Source organism: Oncorhynchus clarkii, chromosome 10 (genome assembly GCF_045791955.1).
Source record: "Oncorhynchus clarkii lewisi isolate Uvic-CL-2024 chromosome 10, UVic_Ocla_1.0, whole genome shotgun sequence".
NCBI lineage: Eukaryota > Metazoa > Chordata > Actinopteri > Salmoniformes > Salmonidae > Oncorhynchus > Oncorhynchus clarkii.
The window spans coordinates 53,132,465-53,152,433 of record NC_092156.1 but is presented as its reverse complement, the minus strand read 5'-3'; the positions used below and the strand labels follow the sequence as shown (position 1 = coordinate 53,152,433).

Here is a 19,969-nt window from a genome sequence, read left to right as displayed (position 1 = left end):
TGCTTGCAGGGTATCATAAACCTGACCCTGATGACCGAGGTGACAGAGCCAGGCGTCCTCTCGGCACCCACCCTCCTGAGAGGAAGTAAGAAGCACCACCTCCTGCAAACGACTCTGCCAATGGACTGCGTGGTCAGTGTCCTTTCCAGCGAGAGCATCTCTGTGTATGTCATCCTCAATCACTCTAAAGGAAACGACATGATTTGGTTCAACGCAATTTCAATGAAATTAGACACAGGTTTTAGGAGAATAGAGTACATATTTGTTATTATGTCAAACTATATCAAAGGTCCAATACCAGAACGCTAAGGTAAACTGATAGATAAGTCAATCAATAACCACCAGAGATGTAGCTAGCTCACAAGACAATACAACCACAAACAGGGTAAAACAAAAGAAACTCAGCCTGATATGAACTCAATTCAAACTTCCTTATTCGCAAGGGACAATTTGGTTGTTTAGTTAAACAAAAAATATTTTAAAGTTTAAACCCGGAAACCAGCTCATAATGTTCAACTGAATCGGGCTCTAAATCTTTTTGTTTGTCTGTCGTACATGCAGTGTCTGTGGGACCCTAGTGGGGGCGCTGTGCAGTCAGCTGGGTGACATGGAAAAGGTGGCTCTGCGGCACATGAAAGGGACGGCCCTGCTTATTCCCCAGCCGTTCCACTTCCTCCTTCCTGCCCCTGTGGGCCTGGTGACAGTGGTCTACCCAGCGGGTGTGCCCGACAGCCAGCTGGAGACGCGACGCAAGGCAAGGGAAGAATTCCAAACTGACCCCTAGCCCCTACTATGCTACCCCTAGTACTCTACACTTGTGTATATTTGAAATGCTATGATAGGTATTAAGCAATATGGTAGCAGTGGTGTAAAGTACTTAAGTAAAATACTTTAAGTATTTTTGGGGGGTTATCTGTACTTTACTATTTATATTTTTTACCACTTTTACTTCACTACATTCCTAAAGAAAATAGTATACTTTATACTCCACACAGCATCTGATCTGGCAGACTCACTAAACACAAATGCTTCCTTTGTAAATGACTGTTGGAGTGTCCCCTTAGCTATCCATAAATGTAAAAATACAAGAAAATTGTGCCTACTGGTTTGCTTAATATAAGGAATTACTTTTATTTTGATTCTTAAGTATATTTTAGCAATTACATTGACCGTGGATACTTCATTATATTTAAAACAAAATACTTTGACTCAAGTAGTATTTTACTGGGTGACTTTTACTAGAATCATTTTCTATTAAAGTATCTTTACTTTTACTTAAGTATGACAATTGGTTACTTCTCCACTGTATGGTAGTAGCTCCACTATTTCCCTTGACAGGCTATGTGGAATATTGCTAACCATCTCTACAAAGAGGCAAAATTGACACCTAGCCCGTGCCCCTAGACCAGGGTTCTCCAACCCCAGTCCTATTGAGCTTTTGCAGGCTTTCCCTTCAGCCCTGCAGTAACACCTGATTCTGCCTATCATCTGGCCCAGACAGTTATTGATTAAGTGTGTTATTGATGGGCTGGAAGAAAATTATGCACACCCAGTTGTTCTCCAAGAGCTGGAGAACCTACCCTACCTACAGTATAGATCTGAAAGGATATGAGGCGTTTGCAAAATGTAAAATAACCGTGAAATATTATATATTTCTTATTTTGAAATGCTCTGAGTGACTGTCTAGTATGAGAGAAATAACGTTGTGTACATGTATTTGATATTGCTGTTTTATGTGTGTGTAGGAGCTGCACAGTCTGTTTGAGCTGCCAGATGACCGGCCATATCTGAGAAGAGCCAACGCTCTACATTTTCCTGATGAGCCATACAAAGATGGCTACCTCCGAAACCCTCATGTCCACCTGAATCACCCTGCCCTGGAGAACGGCAAGGTTGGTCAGCACACACAGACGCAAACACACACACTGTCACACACACAGTGTCACACACTGGGGCGGCAGGGTAGCCTAGTGGTTATAGCGTTGGACTAGTAACCGAAAGGTTGCAAGTTCAAATGAGCTGACAAGGTACAAATCTGTCGTTCTGCCCCTGAACGCACTGTTCCTAGGCCGTCATTGAAAATAAGAATTTGCTGTTAACTTGCCTTGTTAAATAAAGGTAAAATAAAGAAAATGATATGCTCTTATGTGTTTCTCCCTTGTCCCAGCCTTACTTGGTCCAGGGGGTCTACAGCTACCACCACTACATGCAGGACCGCGTGGACGACAACGGCTGGGGTTGCGCCTACCGCTCCCTCCAGACCATCTGCTCCTGGTTCCAGCAGCAGGGCTACGTGGAGCGGGCTGTGCCCTCCCACAAGGAGATCCAACAGGTCAATAGCCTTGACCCTTAGCATCGAACCCCAACTGGAGACCTGAGTGTTGGATACGTCTACAATGTGATTTGGGCAAACGATCCCTTATTATACAGAACTCTCTCTCTTTGGTAAAGCTGTGGCTCTAAACTTGTCTATTGAACAACATATTCCAATAATGTGAGACTGAATTCGAGCCAGCAGGTAGAGCCTGAGTCCATGGTAAATAAGAATTGATAGGTGATTACAATGTGAGTCTCTTTCTCCTTTCCCACAAGTTGGCCTATAACTCATTGACTGGTAGATAGGGCTATTATAAAATGCATTGTTTTTAATCACATTTTTACTACTTTCAATAGGATTCTATAATTCATAGCCATGTCAGCTAATAGTACCTTTTTTTGAGTGTATATGAAAAGCACTTTATGATTAAAAATCAAGTTAATTCTTGTTATTTTCTCCCCATCGCTGTCTCACAGGCCCTGGTGGAAGTTGGAGACAAGCAAGGGTCTTTTTTGGGCTCTCGCCAGTGGATCGGCTCCATCGAAGTCGCGGCTGTGCTGGATCAGTTGCTGGGGGTCACCTCCAAGATCATGTTTGTGAGGTGAGATGAGGTGTGTGCTTATGTGCCTGCATGGATGCATGTGTGTGCTTGTGCGTGCATGCATCCATGTAAATTCACCAGTCAGGGCAATGCAGAATGCTTCAGGTAGTTGTGTTCCATATTACATATTTTTTTGCTTCGTTTTCACATCTAGTTGTGTGTTTGTGTGTCCTAAAGCCAAGGGTCTGAGCTGGCCTCCAAAGGCAGAGAACTGGCCAACCATTTCCTTTCTGAGGGAACTCCTATTATGATTGGTGAGTGAAAACTGAAACTCTTACAATGTAGAGACAATGATGAGAGACTAATATTATGCACAAATCCCTTGTAGTGATTGTACTGCAGATCTGTTCAAATGATAAGGTCTGGGCCCTGTCCAATGAGTACATGCTACAGTACCACAGTCATACAGTTTCATATAAACAGCATCTATATTTCTGTGGTCAAATAAATAGCTGAATGCTTTTGGTAAACATTTTGGTCGACTCCCCTCACATGTAAATACTTCCAGTTTTTAGGTTGTGTGTGCATTGCACTGGCTTAAACAAAGTTACTACAAACATTGCTTGAAATTGAATCTGTTAATTTGAACTCTGCAGATTTGTAATTTCCTTCTATTTTGCTCCACACCAGGAGGGGGTGTCCTAGCACACACTATCCTCGGTGTGGCGTGGAGCGAGACCACGGGCCAGATCCGCTACCTCATCCTGGACCCACATTACACAGGGGCCGAGGACCTGCAAGTCATCACAGACAAGGTACCGGATGGTGTCATGGGGCAATATGTATAAACTGTCTCAGAGTAGGAGTGCTGATCTAGGATCAGATCCCCTCTGTCCATGTAATCATATTAATTGTGATCTGAAAGGCAAAACTGATCCTAAATCAGCACTCCTACGCTGAGGCGCTTGAGACATCCAGGCCCTGTGCCCAAGTTAGTCCCAGGGCGAGTTAAAATGAAAGTTCATACCAAAATGAACGTCTGATGTTTTCAGACCTCATCTTTTGTGTAGATCCAGCTGGATACTTCAATCCTGAGTGTGCCTATCTTTCTCATCAACATCTGATAAACTACCACTTAAATGTACACTACATGACCAAAAGTATATGGACACCTGCTCGTCGAACATCTCATTTCAACATCATGAGCATTAATATGGAGTTGGTCCAATTCATCCCAAAGGTGTTTGATGGGGTTGAGATCAGGGCTCTGTGCAGGCCAGTCAAGTCCTTCCACACTGATCTTGACAAACCATTACAGTGTGGACCTCGCTTTGTGCACAGGGGCATTGTCATGCAGGAAAGAGGAAAGGGCCTTCCCCAAACTGTTGCCACAAAGTTGAAAGCACAGAATTATCTAGAATGTCATTGTATGCTGAACCGTTATGATTGCCCTTCACTGGAACTAATGGGCCCCAGACCATTATTCCTTGTCCACCAAACTTTACAGTTGGCACTATGCATTCGGGCAGGTAGCGTTCTCCTTGCTCCTAGGTGTTTCCACTTCAAAATAACAGCACTTATAGCTGACTGGGGCAGCTCTAGCAGAGCAGAAATGTGATGAACTGACTTGTTTGAAAGCTGTCATCCTATGACATTGCCATGTTGAAAGTCTGAGCTCTGCAGTAAGGCCATTCTACTGCCAATGTTTGTCTATGGAGATTGCATGGCTGTGTGCTCAATTTTATACCTGTCAGCAACGGTTGTGGCTGAAATAGCCAAATCCATTAATTTGAAGGGGGTGCCCATATACTTTAGTGTATGTCCACTTGCCCACAAGCAGTTGTATATGTTTGGTGATGGGAGGAATGAACACCCATAGGAAAAGTTGTATTGAACAAAATGCAGGAAGTGGAAGAACATTTTGTAAATCAAACTTAGAGGAAATGTACGTATTTAGTTACAAACTTAAGTATCTAGAAGTGCTGTATAATTGTTGCAGTATATATTCTCAAAAACTGCAATCTATTTGCGTGAGAAAACCCAAAATGGAGAGTGTTGTCTTCTTTCCCCAGGGCTGGTGCGGATGGAAGGGCCCAGAGTTTTGGGACCAGAACGCCTACTACAACCTCTGTTTGCCTCAGAGACCAAAGACCATATGATTGTGTGTAGGTTTCAATGTGTGTACAGGCACCTGTCCAACAGTATTACAACAAATATCTGAAAATAAATGTTAAAACATCTGAGGTGAAGAAATGAATGTTCCTTTTTATTTCAGCTTTCATCTGTGACTGAGTCGGTATTCTGTTTTTACATCAACATGCCACTATCGTGTGTCTCATTCATGAAGAAGTGCCTTCTTTTTATTTCATTTAGTCAAACATATACACACTCCCCTACGTAATTTGTACAGAATGTCACCTTTTATTTGAGGGTATTTTCATACATATCTATTTTACTGTTTAGAAAGCACTTTGTCTTTAGTCCCCCCATTTGAAGGTGTCATAAATATTTGACCAAATTCACTTTGTGTATTATAGTAATATGGTCCCATATTCCTAACACACAATGACTACATCAAGCATGTGACTACAGATTTGTTGGATGCATTTGCAGTTTGAGTATAGAGCCAAATTAAAAGATATAGCTTCACTGTCAATAAATACATAGGGGAGTGTACCTCAAAGGATTTGCACTGTAAACAAAGGACTGTGTAAAGTTGATATGTACATCTGAAACTGGTGTCCACAGAATCAGAAGGTCCCATATTGCATCTGAGCATGAAATGCACACAGTGGTTGTTTCCTTGTGATGGCTAGGCCCGGAGCCTATGCTGAGCACACCTCAAGACAGTGGAAAGATTTCAATTGCATACACTTCGCATCATCGTCTCATTCTCAAAACCCATTGGATGAGAGAGCCGGAGGTCCCTCCCCTCTGACCTTCTCCAATGGGTATTGAAAAAGCGGGGAGTAAGGAATTGAGATTCTCCCAGTGTTTAGCCCTCTGAACCAAAGCCTAGTCAATAGACAATAGCAGCGGGAGCTAACAGGAGTCCTAAGTTCTCAAAGCAAGGTTACTCATCACATGAGCGTAGTTTTCCGAACCATCTCCGCAACACACGTCTGCCTCTGTCACTGCAGGAGAAGGATGCATTCTGCTCCTATCCAAGTTAACCACTGACATTATACTTGCCAATCATTGACACACAAATACACAGGAGACTCATAGACACACCCCGGTAAGTGTTAAGGAACAGAGTCAGGTTTGGTGTCAGACACGGTAGCGGGGACTTTGTCATGCATGTCCTGTATTGGACTTGGCTGAGAAAGCATTGTCCTCCTTTTCGAATTCTAGAGGTGCATTGTTAAAATCACCAGTCTCGGGCCCTCTTTCTGTCTTGGGCCCCGGTGGCAATAAGTGCCCTCTTCTGTCCTGCTACTTTACCGCTCTGGGAGTCAGTCAGCGGGCATGCTACTAGCTCGGCAGGCATCAGAGGAGTGCTGCTGCTCGTCAGGAGTCGCGTCATTCGGAGTGTGTTAAGGAATCGTCCGCACTCCTCAAATCCGTACGACAATGCCAATTCTTCAGCGGTTCTGCCCTCGTTGTTGCAAAGTCTGCTCAGGAAAAAACATTGTGGTAAGGTCAGGGATTGTAAAAGCGACTGGCTGCATGGAAACAGTTGCCAAAATATAATGGTTTAAACTAATTTGAACCAACTTCAGCTCAGGTAATGCCAAAAAGTGTGTAAAATTTTATTTACAAAATTAGCATCGATACATTAGTCTGAAAATAGGTATTTCGCAGCTCAATTTCTTATAAGCATGGCGCTTATAACGTCAGGGTAGTGGGTTCAATTTCGAGGACCACCCATACGTAAAATGTATGCACACATTACTAAGTTGGCTTTGGATAAAAGCATCTGGTAAATATTATATATTAACATCTATGCAACTGTTTTGCATGTGTGAAAGTTGACACTCACCCAAGTTGGGCATCACTGGCAACGAGCACGCTGATGCATTCCAAACTGCCGGCCTTGGCGGCTTTGTGCATGGGCGTCTCACCATTGTTGTCCTTCAGCAAATATGAAATAATTTGGGGTACAGAGAAACAAGTAAATAAAGACTGGTGTTTTGGATCAGTTGAAATGAGAACCTGTAAAATTTGCTTTCCCTCTGATGTAATTTTCTGGATCTTGAGCAATGGATCTGGTCAATGTGTTTGTGATCCCTAATTGAAGTTACACTGCAGTTACTGTGTCCAAAATATTAGCCTACACTTTATTTACTGCAGTGTCACATAACATTTTTCAACTATTTTGGGATGATGACTGATATATCAATTGAAAGCTCACATTTGATGTGTAATTTTGGCATTTTACTTAGATAAATATATGCAAAAGCATTGGGCAATCTTATTGTATTGTAGGCCCGTGGACCAATCCCCCTCCCACTCAGTCTGGGTCTCAACTTACTGTTGAGAGTTAGAATTGTAGAATACACAAAGTGCCATTTTGAAATGTGGTTGTGCATCAGCAGTCTAGCCAGCTATTTAAACTTGTAGTAATTATGGTTGAATTGCCAACCAGGGGCCCCCATTTCACTCTCACTCAAATATCATATTAAAAACTGCAGAAATCTCTATACCCTATGGCAAATTGAGTAGAATTGCATGAAATTAGTTATAAAATTATTTGCCATGGCAAAGAGCCCCCAAAAGGCTTGGGTGAATGCGTGTGTATGTTTGAGAGTATACTGACCCGCGAGCCACTGCGGCCCCCATCCCCATCAAAGTTGCCCATCCCTGCTATAGACAGACAAGTGGAAGTAAATATACCTGCTGATTTGCATCAGCTCCCGTTTGCAGTAGCCATAGCAAACAAAAGGATTGTCCGCTGCATGCCGCCAAGTGTGCAGGGGACTGTCCCAACACATTGCTTGAGTTGACAGCATCCCCGCCTTCGAATAAGTTACTGATACAGTCCAGCTGCAAAAAACAGGAAACAAAGAATAACCTAGGTTAACGCTAGCTATTTACAGTATATTACATATGCGCTTACTCTGTTATTCTGAAACGTGTGCGTAAAAAAATATTTCCTTTTCATATGGACCAGTTGGTGTCACATGAACGTGAATTGTGTGATAAATTGCGTTGTAAATAAACATATAGCCTAGATATGATGATATGCATATTATGTCAGAGTGATTTGTGAAGCAAAAATATTTGCTAACTAATTGTAATTCAGCAAATGACAAACCATGTCGAAAACTTAAATGCCATTTTTATAATTATGGCCTACCTTTCCTTACACCTAACTAAACAACAAAAATAAACACACTAATGCAATATTAAATAAATTGTATAAGCCTGCAATGCCACAAAGTTATAGGCTAAATAGTCTATAATGTCAATGTTATTACACACATAAACAGGGCGGGTTGGGTTAAATGCGGAAGACAACTGACTAGGTATCCCCCTTTCCCTTACCTGTGAGTCGGAATCGAGCAGAAACATGATCAGATCTAAGTATCCCCACTAGAGGTTTTTAACTTGTGCGCACACAGCCGTTCCTTCGATGTAAATAAACCTATACAGTTGGTTGAAAGAACACAAGCACGAAAGCAGGCTGCAGGCTATACTCTACTGACACGTGACATTGATACTTGTTCATATCCTAGTCGGAACTAGGAAACTCGGAAATGTACGACTTCCTACTGGTTGTAGTTATACACGTGCTGTGTTCGGACAGAAAGTCGGAAATGACCGAGTTTTCTTGTTCCGAATAGCACTCGAACGCGACATTACCATGCGCGATGAGCATGGATGCAGCCCGGCGCATGTATCCATACAGGCGGGTCTACCAGAGAGGACGAGGTTGTGCGAAACAACACGTACGCACAGGCGGTTGTAAGGGCGGGCTTGCTGGCTCATGTCAATCTGCTGATCTGGGCTCGAGAGCTTTCGGTTTACTCTGACCATTTTTTTTTTTTGAAAATGTAATATTGTTGAATGTTTTGAAAGCAATGTCTGTCTATATTATTTAGAAAACGCAGAGGATCAAGGAGCATGTGTCAAATGTGGAATGAGTTTGTTTCTTTCTCCATTTTGTTAGTGATCAAATACTGGAGAGTTGAGACCAAATCACGGACGCTGGACAGAGTGGATTTCAGTTGTAACAAAAGACAGTTTTAATGAGTCAGAGATATCTTGTCCCGCAGTTTTACGTGCACGGACCTAGTTCACATAACTCGGCAAGGAGCCAGGTGAAAAAGAGGCCTATACAATGGTTACATACATTTTTATACATAGAATAAAGTAGGTGGAGTCTTGTCGTTTCGGTCTTCTTGACTGGTCGGAGGGTTGGAGGCGGGCCTTGCTCTAGCCAGAGCGGGCCCCATTGGTGCACAGCAAAAGTTCTTTGCTCTTGGGACCGGCCAGTTAGAGGGAGATGAGATGTGTGTTTATATAAGGAAGAGGGGGTCAGTCTTATGGCTGGGTGTATGTGTTCTTACGACGGAATGTCTTTGTTTATATGAGCTATGTGTATGAATATTTATATAACAAATCCCCCTCTTCACGTCTATTAGACGTGAAAACTATAGCAGAAAGGTGGCGGTTGCAATCGTGGGTATACATAAGGTGGTGCTCCTAACCTTGTCTGGTTTGCATGGTGGGTCTGTAGGTGTAGTGCTACGTTTGGGACGGGAGTGATTGGAGGGAGTGATATCAGGAAAGGAGTTAGGGACATGTGTAGGGGTTGGTGTATGTGATGTGGCAGGGTGAAATAGTTGTTCAATTAACCATGTGAAAGTCCTAGGGTTACTCCAAATATCAGTAGGAATATCACAAATAAGGGACCAGATATCCCCAGCCTCACCCAGAGAGGGAGAAATTTCCCTCTAACTGGGCGAGGTTCCCTTCTCAGGGGAGGCGGAGTTTGATGCCGCATCACCTGAGGAAGGAGTGTCTTCATTTGGAATCGAATTTAGGCCGCTCAAATCAGCTCTGACTTCAGTCAGTGTTCTAGAAGGAATTGGGGCTGGGGTGCAATGTGTAAGGCGGTGCCAAGGTGTGCCTGATTTACCTTTGACCTGGACTGAGTGTGAAGTAACCTCCTTCACTTCGTACGGTCCAGTCCACCTGGGTTCCAGCCACTTTCTCTTGTGGACTGTAACCCACACCCCGTCACCAACCTTTACCTTCAGTAGTGGCGTGTCCCCCGGCAGCTCCCCCTCCTGGACCTTGTGAACCTGGGTAGAGAGTGCTGCAGAGAGAACCGTCAGTTTTTTCACATAATTAGACATTACAATTTGTTGTACATCAAGGGCGGGCATATGACCTCCCTCCCTTGGTGGACCATGCATGACTCTACCAGTCATTATCCCATGAGGCACATACTTTAGCTATCTTAGCTTTTGCTTTTGGTTTGACGTTCCACCAGATTTTGGGATTGGGGCCTGTACACAGATCCAAATCTGTGGGTTATGCCAAATCTTTCTTCCACCTGTCTCAGGTGTTTGTTAAATGTAAGCCATTTGTCAAATTTGATTTGTCTTGGGATGCCATACCTGGGTATTAGTTTGGTTTGTAGCCACTTAAAGACTGACCTAGCATCCTCCCCTTTTGTTATTATTGCCTCTACCCATTTGGAGAACCTATCTACTATGACTAGGAGATAGAGTTTGCCTTTAGATAAATTTTCGGGGCCCATGTCGGTGTAGTCTATACTAATATCCTGAAAACATGCATTAGGTATTACGTATGAGCCCATTGGTGTTTGATATGGTTTCTTTGGGTTGTGTCTGTCACAACCATTGCATTCGTCACAAAATAAATCATCGTCATAAAATAAGTCAGTCATATTTTTTATGTGAGGGTGCCACCAGATGTGCGAGGCCTTTTTGGAGGGTCTTTAGTTTGCCTTCGTGTGTGGGGCCATGTGTTTCTCATAAAAGTTCTGGGTCCATCAGTGTGGCCTGCTTCATGGGCATGGGCTGAGTCTGTATAGATATTCAGTCTTTTCTTTTCCTCTGATGAGGACCTGCGTCAATCCGATGATTTCAGCTAATTTGGCCGATGCTGGTTGAGGGATGATGGCTGATTGAAGGGTGACATCACGAGGTGAGCTGTTTTTTCAATAGCTTTTGCTACTGCAACAACGTATCTGGAGCATGTTGACTGTCCTACCTCAATGTGGTCAAGTTTGAAGAGTAGTACATCAAGACCCTTCTCTCCCCCTCTTGTTTCTGGAATAGGACGGATGAGGTGAATCCTTCCCTTCCAGAAACATCCAAATGGAACTTGTTCTTGTAGTCAGGTGCAGTCAGAGCTGCTGCCGCTGATAGATCTGTTTTCAGGAGTGCTATGGCTGTTGATGCTTCAGCCGTCCAGGCCAGGGGTGCATGGAGGTTCCTTGATCGTAGGATGACCGGTGCTGCCACCCCCTCTGGGCCACACCCAATGGTACAACACCTGATAGGTGGGGTCAGGTGCATCATGTCTTCGTCCCAGTCTGCAGTGTAGAGGCAGTCATCAGTTTCTGTTGCATTGAGTGTGCAATGGATCTCAGCTTGGGGAGTCTTATATGGGTGCAGAGTGTAGATTTGAGCTTTCAGTTGGTTGAACTTAAACTGGATGTGAGGGGTGGCAGGCCCTGTGGGTAGGCATTTTAGCCAGTACACTTCTTGGGCTTCAGACAGTGTGGTCATCGGCAGGAGTGGCATCCTCATCATTCTTACTGGGTGATCAGGTGTTGAAGTGGGAGGGTTGGTTGTAATCTTGCTGCTCCTGCTGCATGTGGCTAGATTCTGGGTGGTTGTATGCTGGCTGTTGCTGATGCATGGGTGTGGGTCCTGGTTGCTGATGTTGCAGAGGTGGGTTTCCCCCACTTCCTCTTGCTCTCCATTGCTGTTGCTGCGGGGAGAGTGGTTTCATGCAATCTCTGGCAAAATGACCGGTAATTCCGCAGTTATACCACTGGTAGTTTCCCCCTCTGTATGGTCCAGTGTAGGGGCCTCGTTGAGCCCGTTGCCGTTGCAGGATATACCGCTGTGGGGGAGGGTAATGGGGTGGTGGGGCTGCCTGCTGTTGGATCATCTGAGAGACAGTCTGTGCCACGATCTGAGTGTTATCTGGCTGCTCCCCTTGGTCTTGAGTTTCTACTGCAATCATTTGTTTGGGCGTGATGGCTGCAGACATTTTATCTAAGTCGTCTGATAATGTGTATAATGCGTTATTTAGGTATATTTAATCCTTACTATGTGGTGTTTATTTCTATCGTTGTATGCTTAGCCTGTCCCTGGTCGAGACAAAGGGGGTTATCAGTATGTGACGCCCGCCGCCACGTGTGTATTTCACCTGTATTTTATTTGAATTTGTTCAGTGATTCGTTTAGGTATTTTCTATAAATGATTCTGCGATTTCCTTTTGGAACAATATATCAGTGAATATATGCGGTTCTATAACAATTTTCAGAGTAATTCTAGCTCTTTAGGAAATATAGATAGAATTTCTAGACAACTAAGAGTTGTTCAGTGAATTATTTAAATACTTTCTGTAAACAATTCAGTAAATTCCTTTATGAACTTATATCAGTAAATTCGAGCGATTCTATAGCAATTGTCAGAATAATTATATATCTTTAGGAAATATGGATAGAATAGAAAAACCCAAAAATCAGTGTGTAGCTTTTAGCGTCTGTCAAACAAAGTCTGTACTAAGCTCGGCGGCTTATTTAAATACTTTCTAGAAACAATTCAGTAAGTTCCTTTATGAACTTATATCAGTAAATTCCAGCGATTCTATAGCAATTGTCAGAATAATTTTAAACTTTAGGCAATATCAACAGGAATGAAAAAAAAACGAAAATCAGTATTCCAGCCCGGCTGCTGTCAATCAAAATTGCACGGCCATTCGATACTAAGGTGGCTTTGTCTACCAGCACGTGTGCCTAATAGCCCAGTTACGTATCCCAACCTACTCCGCGACAAACGTTTCTTTCAATTTAATTTCCCCCATCTCCAAATCATGGAATGTCAACTCTGGTTCATATTATGTTTATTGTTTGATGTGCAATAGCCACCTCATTCCCGATCTCTGTCTTGTGGAACGCCAAACTTACATATCCTGTATCTACTCGACTACACCTCTTACAAAACCTATTAAATAATACACAGCTTTTTTAATAGGGCATTTTTCATGCAGATTCATTCAATCCAACCACACCTCCACAAGACCTATTCGATGTTATATGTATCAACAGGAGATTTTACTTGCAGATCCGGTTCATCCATAATTCAACTATAACCACACCTCCACAAGACCTTATTCGATAGTATAGAACGTATCAAAAATAGGACATTTTTACTTGCAGATTCGGTTCATCTATAACCAACTATAACCACACCTCCACAAGACCTTATTCGATAGTATAGAACGTATCAAAAATAGGACATTTTTACTTGCAGATTCGGTTCATCTATAACCACACCTCCACAAGACCTTATTCGATAGTACAGAACATTTTTACTTGCAGATTCGGTTCATCTATAACCACACCTCCACAAGACCTTATTCGATAGTACAGAACATTTTTACCTGCAGATTCGGTTCATCTATAACCACACCTCCACAAGACCTTATTCGATAGTACAGAACATTTTTACTTGCAGATTCGGTTCATCTATCATTCATTCATTCGTATGAAATTCTCATTGAATTTCCAACATCCATAATTGTGTCCTTTACGTGTTAAAACACAGCCACTATTTAACGTCACCTCTATACACAACCCAATACATATATAATTAGGACAGTTTTCTATGCAGATTTCAGAACAAATAGGGTCCCTGGAGGAATTTAACACATTGGTCAATCACAATTCACACATTCCTATTAAAATAACTGAGTATAGGCCCATTAATAAGAATATATATATATATTTTTTTACAAAACAAGATATCTTTAATCAATGTCTTAGGTTCTTATGTAAAAAATTTGGGCACCGATTCATACTCACACCCAGTACTTTCTGATCAAAATTTGGTTTAGGCTATAATACAATATGCAGATTCCGATATAACGGGCTCTGCTCACCTTTATATAGAGCGCTCCGATCAGATTTCCTGAGGCAAGATGAATGGCTGGGGAAGTCACTCTTCCGTCTGATTTTTTAGCCGTGATCAGTCTCGTCCTCTCACACTAACTTATAATAGATCGAATTCAAGAACAACCAAACTCTGCTACCAATTTTGTTAGTGATCAAATACTGGAGAGTTGAGACCAAATCACGGACGCTGGACAGAGTGGATTTCAGTTGTAACAAAAGACAGTTTTAATGAGTCAGAGATATCTTGTCCCGCAGTTTTACGTGCACGGACCTAGTTCACATAACTCGGCAAGGAGCCAGGTGAAAAAGAGGCCTATACAATGGTTACATACATTTTTATACATAGAATAAAGTAGGTGGAGTCTTGTCGTTTCGGTCTTCTTGACTGGTCGGAGGGTTGGAGGCGGGCCTCGCTCTAGCCAGAGCGGGCCCCATTGGTGCACAGCAAAAGTTCTTTGCTCTTGGGACCGGCCAGTTAGAGGGAGATGAGATGTGTGTTTATTTAAGGAAGAGGGGGTCAGTCTTATGGCTGGGTGTATGTGTTCTTACGACGGAATGTCTTTGTTTATATGAGCTATGTGTATGAATATTTATATAACAATTTCTGATGTCTTTTAATTTCCCCAATTTGGCATAGGCCAATGCATTAAATTACTTCACAAAACACATACAGTGCCTTGCGAAAGTATTCGGCCCCCTTGAACTTTGCGACCTTTTGCCACATTTCAGGCTTCAAACATAAAGATATAAAACTGTATTTTTTTGTGAAGAATCAACAACAAGTGGGACACAATCATGAAGTGGAACGACATTTATTGGATATTTCAAACTTTTTCAACAAATCAAAAACTGAAAAATTGGGCGTGCAAAATTATTCAGCCCCTTTACTTTCAGTGCAGCAAACTCTCTCCAGAAGTTCAGTGAGGATCTCTGAATGATCCAATGTTGACCTAAATGACTAATGATGATAAATACAATCCACCTGTGTGTAATCGAGTCTCCGTATAAATGCACCTGCACTGTGATAGTCTCAGAGGTCCGTCAAAAGCGCAGAGAGCATCATGAAGAACAAGGAACACACCAGGCAGGTCCGAGATACTGTTGTGAAGAAGTTTAAAGCCGGATTTGGATACAAAAATATTTCCCAAGCTTTAAACATCCCAAGGAGCACTGTGCAAGCGATAATATTGAAATGGAAGGAGTATCAGACCACTGCAAATCTACCAAGACCTGGCCGTCCCTCTAAACTTTCAGCTCATACAAGGAGAAGACTGATCAGAGATGCAGCCAAGAGGCCCATGATCACTCTGGATGAACTGCAGAGATCTACAGCTGAGGTGGGAGACTGTCCATAGGACAACAATCAGTCGTATATTGCACAAATCTGGCCTTTATGGAAGAGTGGCAAGAAGAAAGCCATTTCTTAAAGATATCCATAAAAAGTGTCGTTTAAAGTTTGCCACAAGCCACCTGGGAGACACACCAAACGTGGAAGAAGGTGCTCTGGTCAGATGAAACCAAAATTGAACTTTTTGGCAACAATGCAAAACGTTATGTTTGGCATAAAAGCAACACAGCTCATCACCCTGAACACACCATGCCCACTGTCAAACATGGTGGTGGCAGCATCATGGTTTGGGCCTGCTTTTCTTCAGCAGGGACAGGGAAGATGGTTCAAATTGATGGGAAGATGGATGGAGCCAAATACAGGACCATTCTGGAAGAAAACCTGATGGAGTCTGCAAAAGACCTGAGACTGGGACGGAGATTTGTCTTCCAACAAGACAATGATCCAAAACATAAAGCAAAATCTACAATGGAATGGTTCAAAAATAAACATATCCAGGTGTTAGAATGGCCAAGTCAAAGTCCAGACCTGAATCCAATCGAGAATCTGTGGAAAGAACTGAAAACTGCTGTTCACAAATGCTCTCCATCCAACCTCACTGAGCTCGAGCTGTTTTGCAAGGAGGAATGGGAAGAAAATTCAGTCTCTCGATGTGCAAAACTGATAGAGACATACCCCATGCGACTTACAGCTGTAATCGAGGCAAAAGGTGGAGCTAGTAGTCAAAAAAGTTTGAAATATCCAAAAAATGTCGTTCCACTTCATGATTGTGTCCCACTTGTTGTTGATTCTTCACAAAAAAATACAGTTCTATATCTTTATGTTTGAAGCCTGAAATGTGGCAAAAGGTCGCAAAGTTCAAGCGGGCCGAATACTTTCGCAAGGCACTGTAACAGTCAACGTTAAAGTACCTAGTTCAAATTAGCATGCTAACTTGGTTTGTCAACTTTCCAATTCAAATGAACGTTAGCTAATGTTAGCTTGCTAAGGAGAAAGGTAAACGGGTATAAACAAATGAACATTACCTTTTAATACTGCGGTTGATATATGTTCCATGCCTGGATGTGTGTCATCCATTCCATCTTCATTCATGGTGTTAGATGACTCAAAGATTTGGACCGTCTTTGACTTTTTAGTTATAGGCCTCCCTTATGTAGCTAGATAATGTGATGAACATATGTACGTCCGTTAAGCATTATCACGAGAGGGAGTGCTGAATATCAGCACAGCTGTGATTCGGTCGTAGGTACGAGGCCGCAGATAATAATATTCAGTATAACAGCACGACCACGAGTGTGATATTGCTTTTATACAACAGTTCTACAAGCGCAATATACTAGTTAACAGTAATAAGCAACATCAGATTGTGATTTGTTTATTTATTTAATAATTTATTTGGCTCCGCCAACACACATAGTTCCACAACTGGACTGAGACACATAGTTCCCCAACTGGTCTGGGACTGGACTGTTGCCAAGCACCACATATACATTTTCCTACACACTAGCTTGCTACTGCTACTTTGTATAGGTCTACACTTACCGTCCTCTCCTGACGACCATTCATAATTGAACTCAAATGTTATTTTTGGAAATATGTTCATCTTTGCGGTGCGAAGTTTGTTACAATTTAAGATAGATAACGATCGTTAATGTAATTAACGGTTATTAGAACACCTGTAAAGCGGAGTGATACATGTATAGTTAAAAGTCCCAGTGCTGTTGTACTCGAATCAAATCACTGGTCGTATTATAAATACTTGTGAACATCATTTTCAGTTCTTTCCGCCCCTTTCATCGAAAGCAGTGGGAACGTTTTACTTGCGTTTGCTTTTAGTAACGTTCAAGATGCTTTGGCGGTGCGTTATCTGCTGCGTTTTTATTACTTTTTAATTGAAACTCTTATTGAGCCGTATCAATAGATTGCAGTCGCAGCCCTGATTTGGGATTGCTCTTTGGTATTGACGGATGCACTGAAAAATATAGAGTGTACAATTCCTTCTATCATCATGTAAAGAGAAACCACCTTCAACACCTACTTGATTGCACCCGACCAGGTGAACAGCCATCGGAGGAAAGCAAACTACCACCGGAACAAGTAAGTAGCTAGTTAGCATTTCTTTTTTGGTTCTCTGGATAAAAAAAAAATATATTGAATGAACGGACGATACACGGACCAAAGTCATACTGTCCATAGGCTATTCGATAATTTTAGCTATAATGACTCTCATTGCTAAAGCTGGGTTAATGTGAAAATAATCCATGATAAATAGGAACAAAACACTTAAATAGCCCTATTGGTGAAACTAAATACAATTTCAAATAATATGTTTATTTGATGTTTCTTTGAGGACAACATTCAACCCGATCAGCTACTAGCTAACTCCAGCATCACTAATTAATAATCAACTCCATACATCTGACTCAGATGAAGGGAAAAGGGGCATTAACCAACACGGAGCTGTCACAGTGCAACAAATAAGTTACTCGGTTGGTGGCAATCATCTGAAATTGACCATATTTTTTAAGTACTTACATTTACTAATAGCATTCATAGTCAGTCTTCGCAACCACTTATCCTGTCACAAACATTATACTTGTCATGAACTAGTAATGTCCAGCCCGCACATGTCAGGATACTACATTCAATGTAAAAAATGTTTTTAAAGGATCTGACAACACATGCCACTGCTTTTGTGATAAATGACAGAGCCAAGCATTGTCTCTCACAGGTAAGATGCTTTTTCTGAACAGAGCACAGCATTTGGTTTGTTACATTATGCAGAGCATTTTGTAGTGGTTCAGTGATGGTTGAGTTCATCCTCAGTGCTAGGTTGTCCACCTTATTAATGTTGATCCCTTATGTTAATGAATATGTCATAAGCAAATCTGAATATCATAGGTATACATGATGGTGTGTTCCAACCTCCATGACTGATGACTTCCCCACCACTCTCTCTCTCATTTTCAGAAAGGTGTGAATGACATTGTTCTGGGGTACAGCAGTATCAATCATCACTATTGGACAACCTCAGGAAGCAGATGGAGGCAGTGCTAAAGAAACATTCAGGTCAACTTGAAAAAGATGCAATGGGTATATTTGACAATTTCATTGACCCTTTTGCTGGTGTTGCAACAACATTTAGACAGGACAGTGTTATTAAGAAGCAGTTTAGCTGTTTGGACGCAGAGGAAATTCCAATTGCTCGAACCATATGCAGGATGAAATGTGGAGGATCAAAATACATTTTCATCAAAGATAATAAAATAATTTATATACCATTAGTCAAAAGTCTAGAACAGTTCTTATCAAACCCAATGATTTTGTCTATGGTTGAAAAGGGACCCCAGATGTGCAGGGAAAGTTTTTTTAATGACATTGTTGATGGTGCTCTTCTAAAATCACATCCCTTATTTTCAGAGAAAATCTGTGTTCTGTACACGGATTAAGTAGAAATTTGTAGTCCACTAGGATCCTTTGCATCAAAAAACAAGTTGTTAATGGTGTACGACACCCTAGGAAATATACATCCAAAATACAGGTCTAAACTGGCTGCTATCAGGCTACTTGCCATGGCTAGATCAGCAGACCTCTGTCAATCTGGTGTAGATGTAATATTGAATAGAATCATGGAAGACATGGATGATTGTACAGTGGGGTTAAAATGCTAACTATTAAATGGAGAGAAAACAATATATGGTGCCATGGTTGCTCTCTGTGGAGACACCCTGGCACAACATGAACTAGCAGGGTTCAAAGAGCGTGTGGGCTTTGCCTACAGTAAGTGCAGACACTGTGAGTGTTCGTTTGACTACATGCAGTCACACATCAATGAGGATGCATATACTAAAAGGACATTGGAGAAGCATGTCAGACAGTGTGATGAAATAGAAAAGGCACAGACGGACTTGCTTCGCAACAGCCTGAGAACAACATATGGGATCAATAGAAGGAGCAAGTTAGTTGAATTCCCAGCCTTTGATATCAACAACAAACTCCGCAATACATTATGCATGTCATTCTGGAGGGCACAGCCCCATCGGAAGTCAAATGTGTTTTGAATCATCTTGTCTTGTCAGGTCAACTTGATCTGGACTCAGTGAATTCTGTTATTCTTTTTTTTAAAATTTTTTTTTACCCCTTTTTTTTCTCCCCATAAACATAATAAATAAACAATATTTACGTAGAAAATTGAGGGACTTCCTAGGTTTCAATGAAGTAAACCATGCTGTATCAGTCAAATGGCTTGTAATAAATTCTAATAAATACATAACTCAGAAGTCCATGATCTTTGCCAAAGTATGCCAGGGGCCTGTTGCACAAAACTAGGATAAGGGATTAAGCCAGGATATCTTGGTGATCCTGGCTCAATTGATCCGTAATCCGGTTGCACTAAAGATGGATAGGGGGCAGGAGGATATGTTATGGTATAAATTACCATGGAGATTTATTCTGTGGAGCTAGCCTGCTCCAGACCAGGCTAAATTCCAGGATCTATTTAATCTCATCCCTAATGTCAGTCAGCAGTCACCACAAATGGAAACCAATAGTTATTTCACTGCTCACTATACATTGTTATCACATATAACTAGACCCACTGTTATTTAAACGTTTGTGATCATTAATTTCAATGATTTTGGATAAAAAATGATTTTT

The 19,969-nt window shown here is 41.8% G+C and overlaps 2 protein-coding genes across 5 annotated transcripts in view; one reads left to right on the top strand and one right to left on the bottom strand.

The window, feature by feature from the left end:
- LOC139418777 (ufm1-specific peptidase 2) overlaps positions 1 to 5,102 on the top strand; it is a 17,253-nt gene extending 12,151 nt beyond the window's left edge. For all 3 annotated transcript variants that reach the window (XM_071168470.1, XM_071168469.1, XM_071168468.1), the window contains exons 5-12: positions 10 to 164; positions 562 to 754; positions 1,746 to 1,892; positions 2,168 to 2,332; positions 2,794 to 2,918; positions 3,096 to 3,172; positions 3,549 to 3,673; positions 4,931 to 5,102. In XM_071168470.1, coding sequence (XP_071024571.1) covers positions 10 to 164; positions 562 to 754; positions 1,746 to 1,892; positions 2,168 to 2,332; positions 2,794 to 2,918; positions 3,096 to 3,172; positions 3,549 to 3,673; positions 4,931 to 5,017 — 1,074 coding nt within the window. In that variant the 3' untranslated portion in view covers positions 5,018 to 5,102. The remainder of the gene's footprint in view (positions 1 to 9; positions 165 to 561; positions 755 to 1,745; positions 1,893 to 2,167; positions 2,333 to 2,793; positions 2,919 to 3,095; positions 3,173 to 3,548; positions 3,674 to 4,930) is intronic.
- The window catches only part of LOC139418778 (ankyrin repeat domain 37), a 22,218-nt gene extending 13,492 nt beyond the window's left edge, over positions 1 to 8,726 (bottom strand). Inside the window, exons 1-4 of one of the 2 annotated variants that reach the window (XM_071168472.1) lie at positions 8,346 to 8,587; positions 7,695 to 7,844; positions 6,841 to 6,932; positions 6,303 to 6,472 (exon numbers count right to left, since the gene is read on the bottom strand). In XM_071168472.1, the coding sequence (XP_071024573.1) occupies positions 6,303 to 6,472; positions 6,841 to 6,932; positions 7,695 to 7,844; positions 8,346 to 8,372 (439 nt within the window). In that variant the 5' untranslated portion in view covers positions 8,373 to 8,587. Of the gene's footprint in view, positions 1 to 5,098; positions 6,473 to 6,840; positions 6,933 to 7,694; positions 7,845 to 8,345 lie in introns of those variants that run through there. The other variant, XM_071168471.1, reaches the window with a different exon arrangement.
- Positions 8,727 to 19,969: the final 11,243 nt, after the last annotated feature.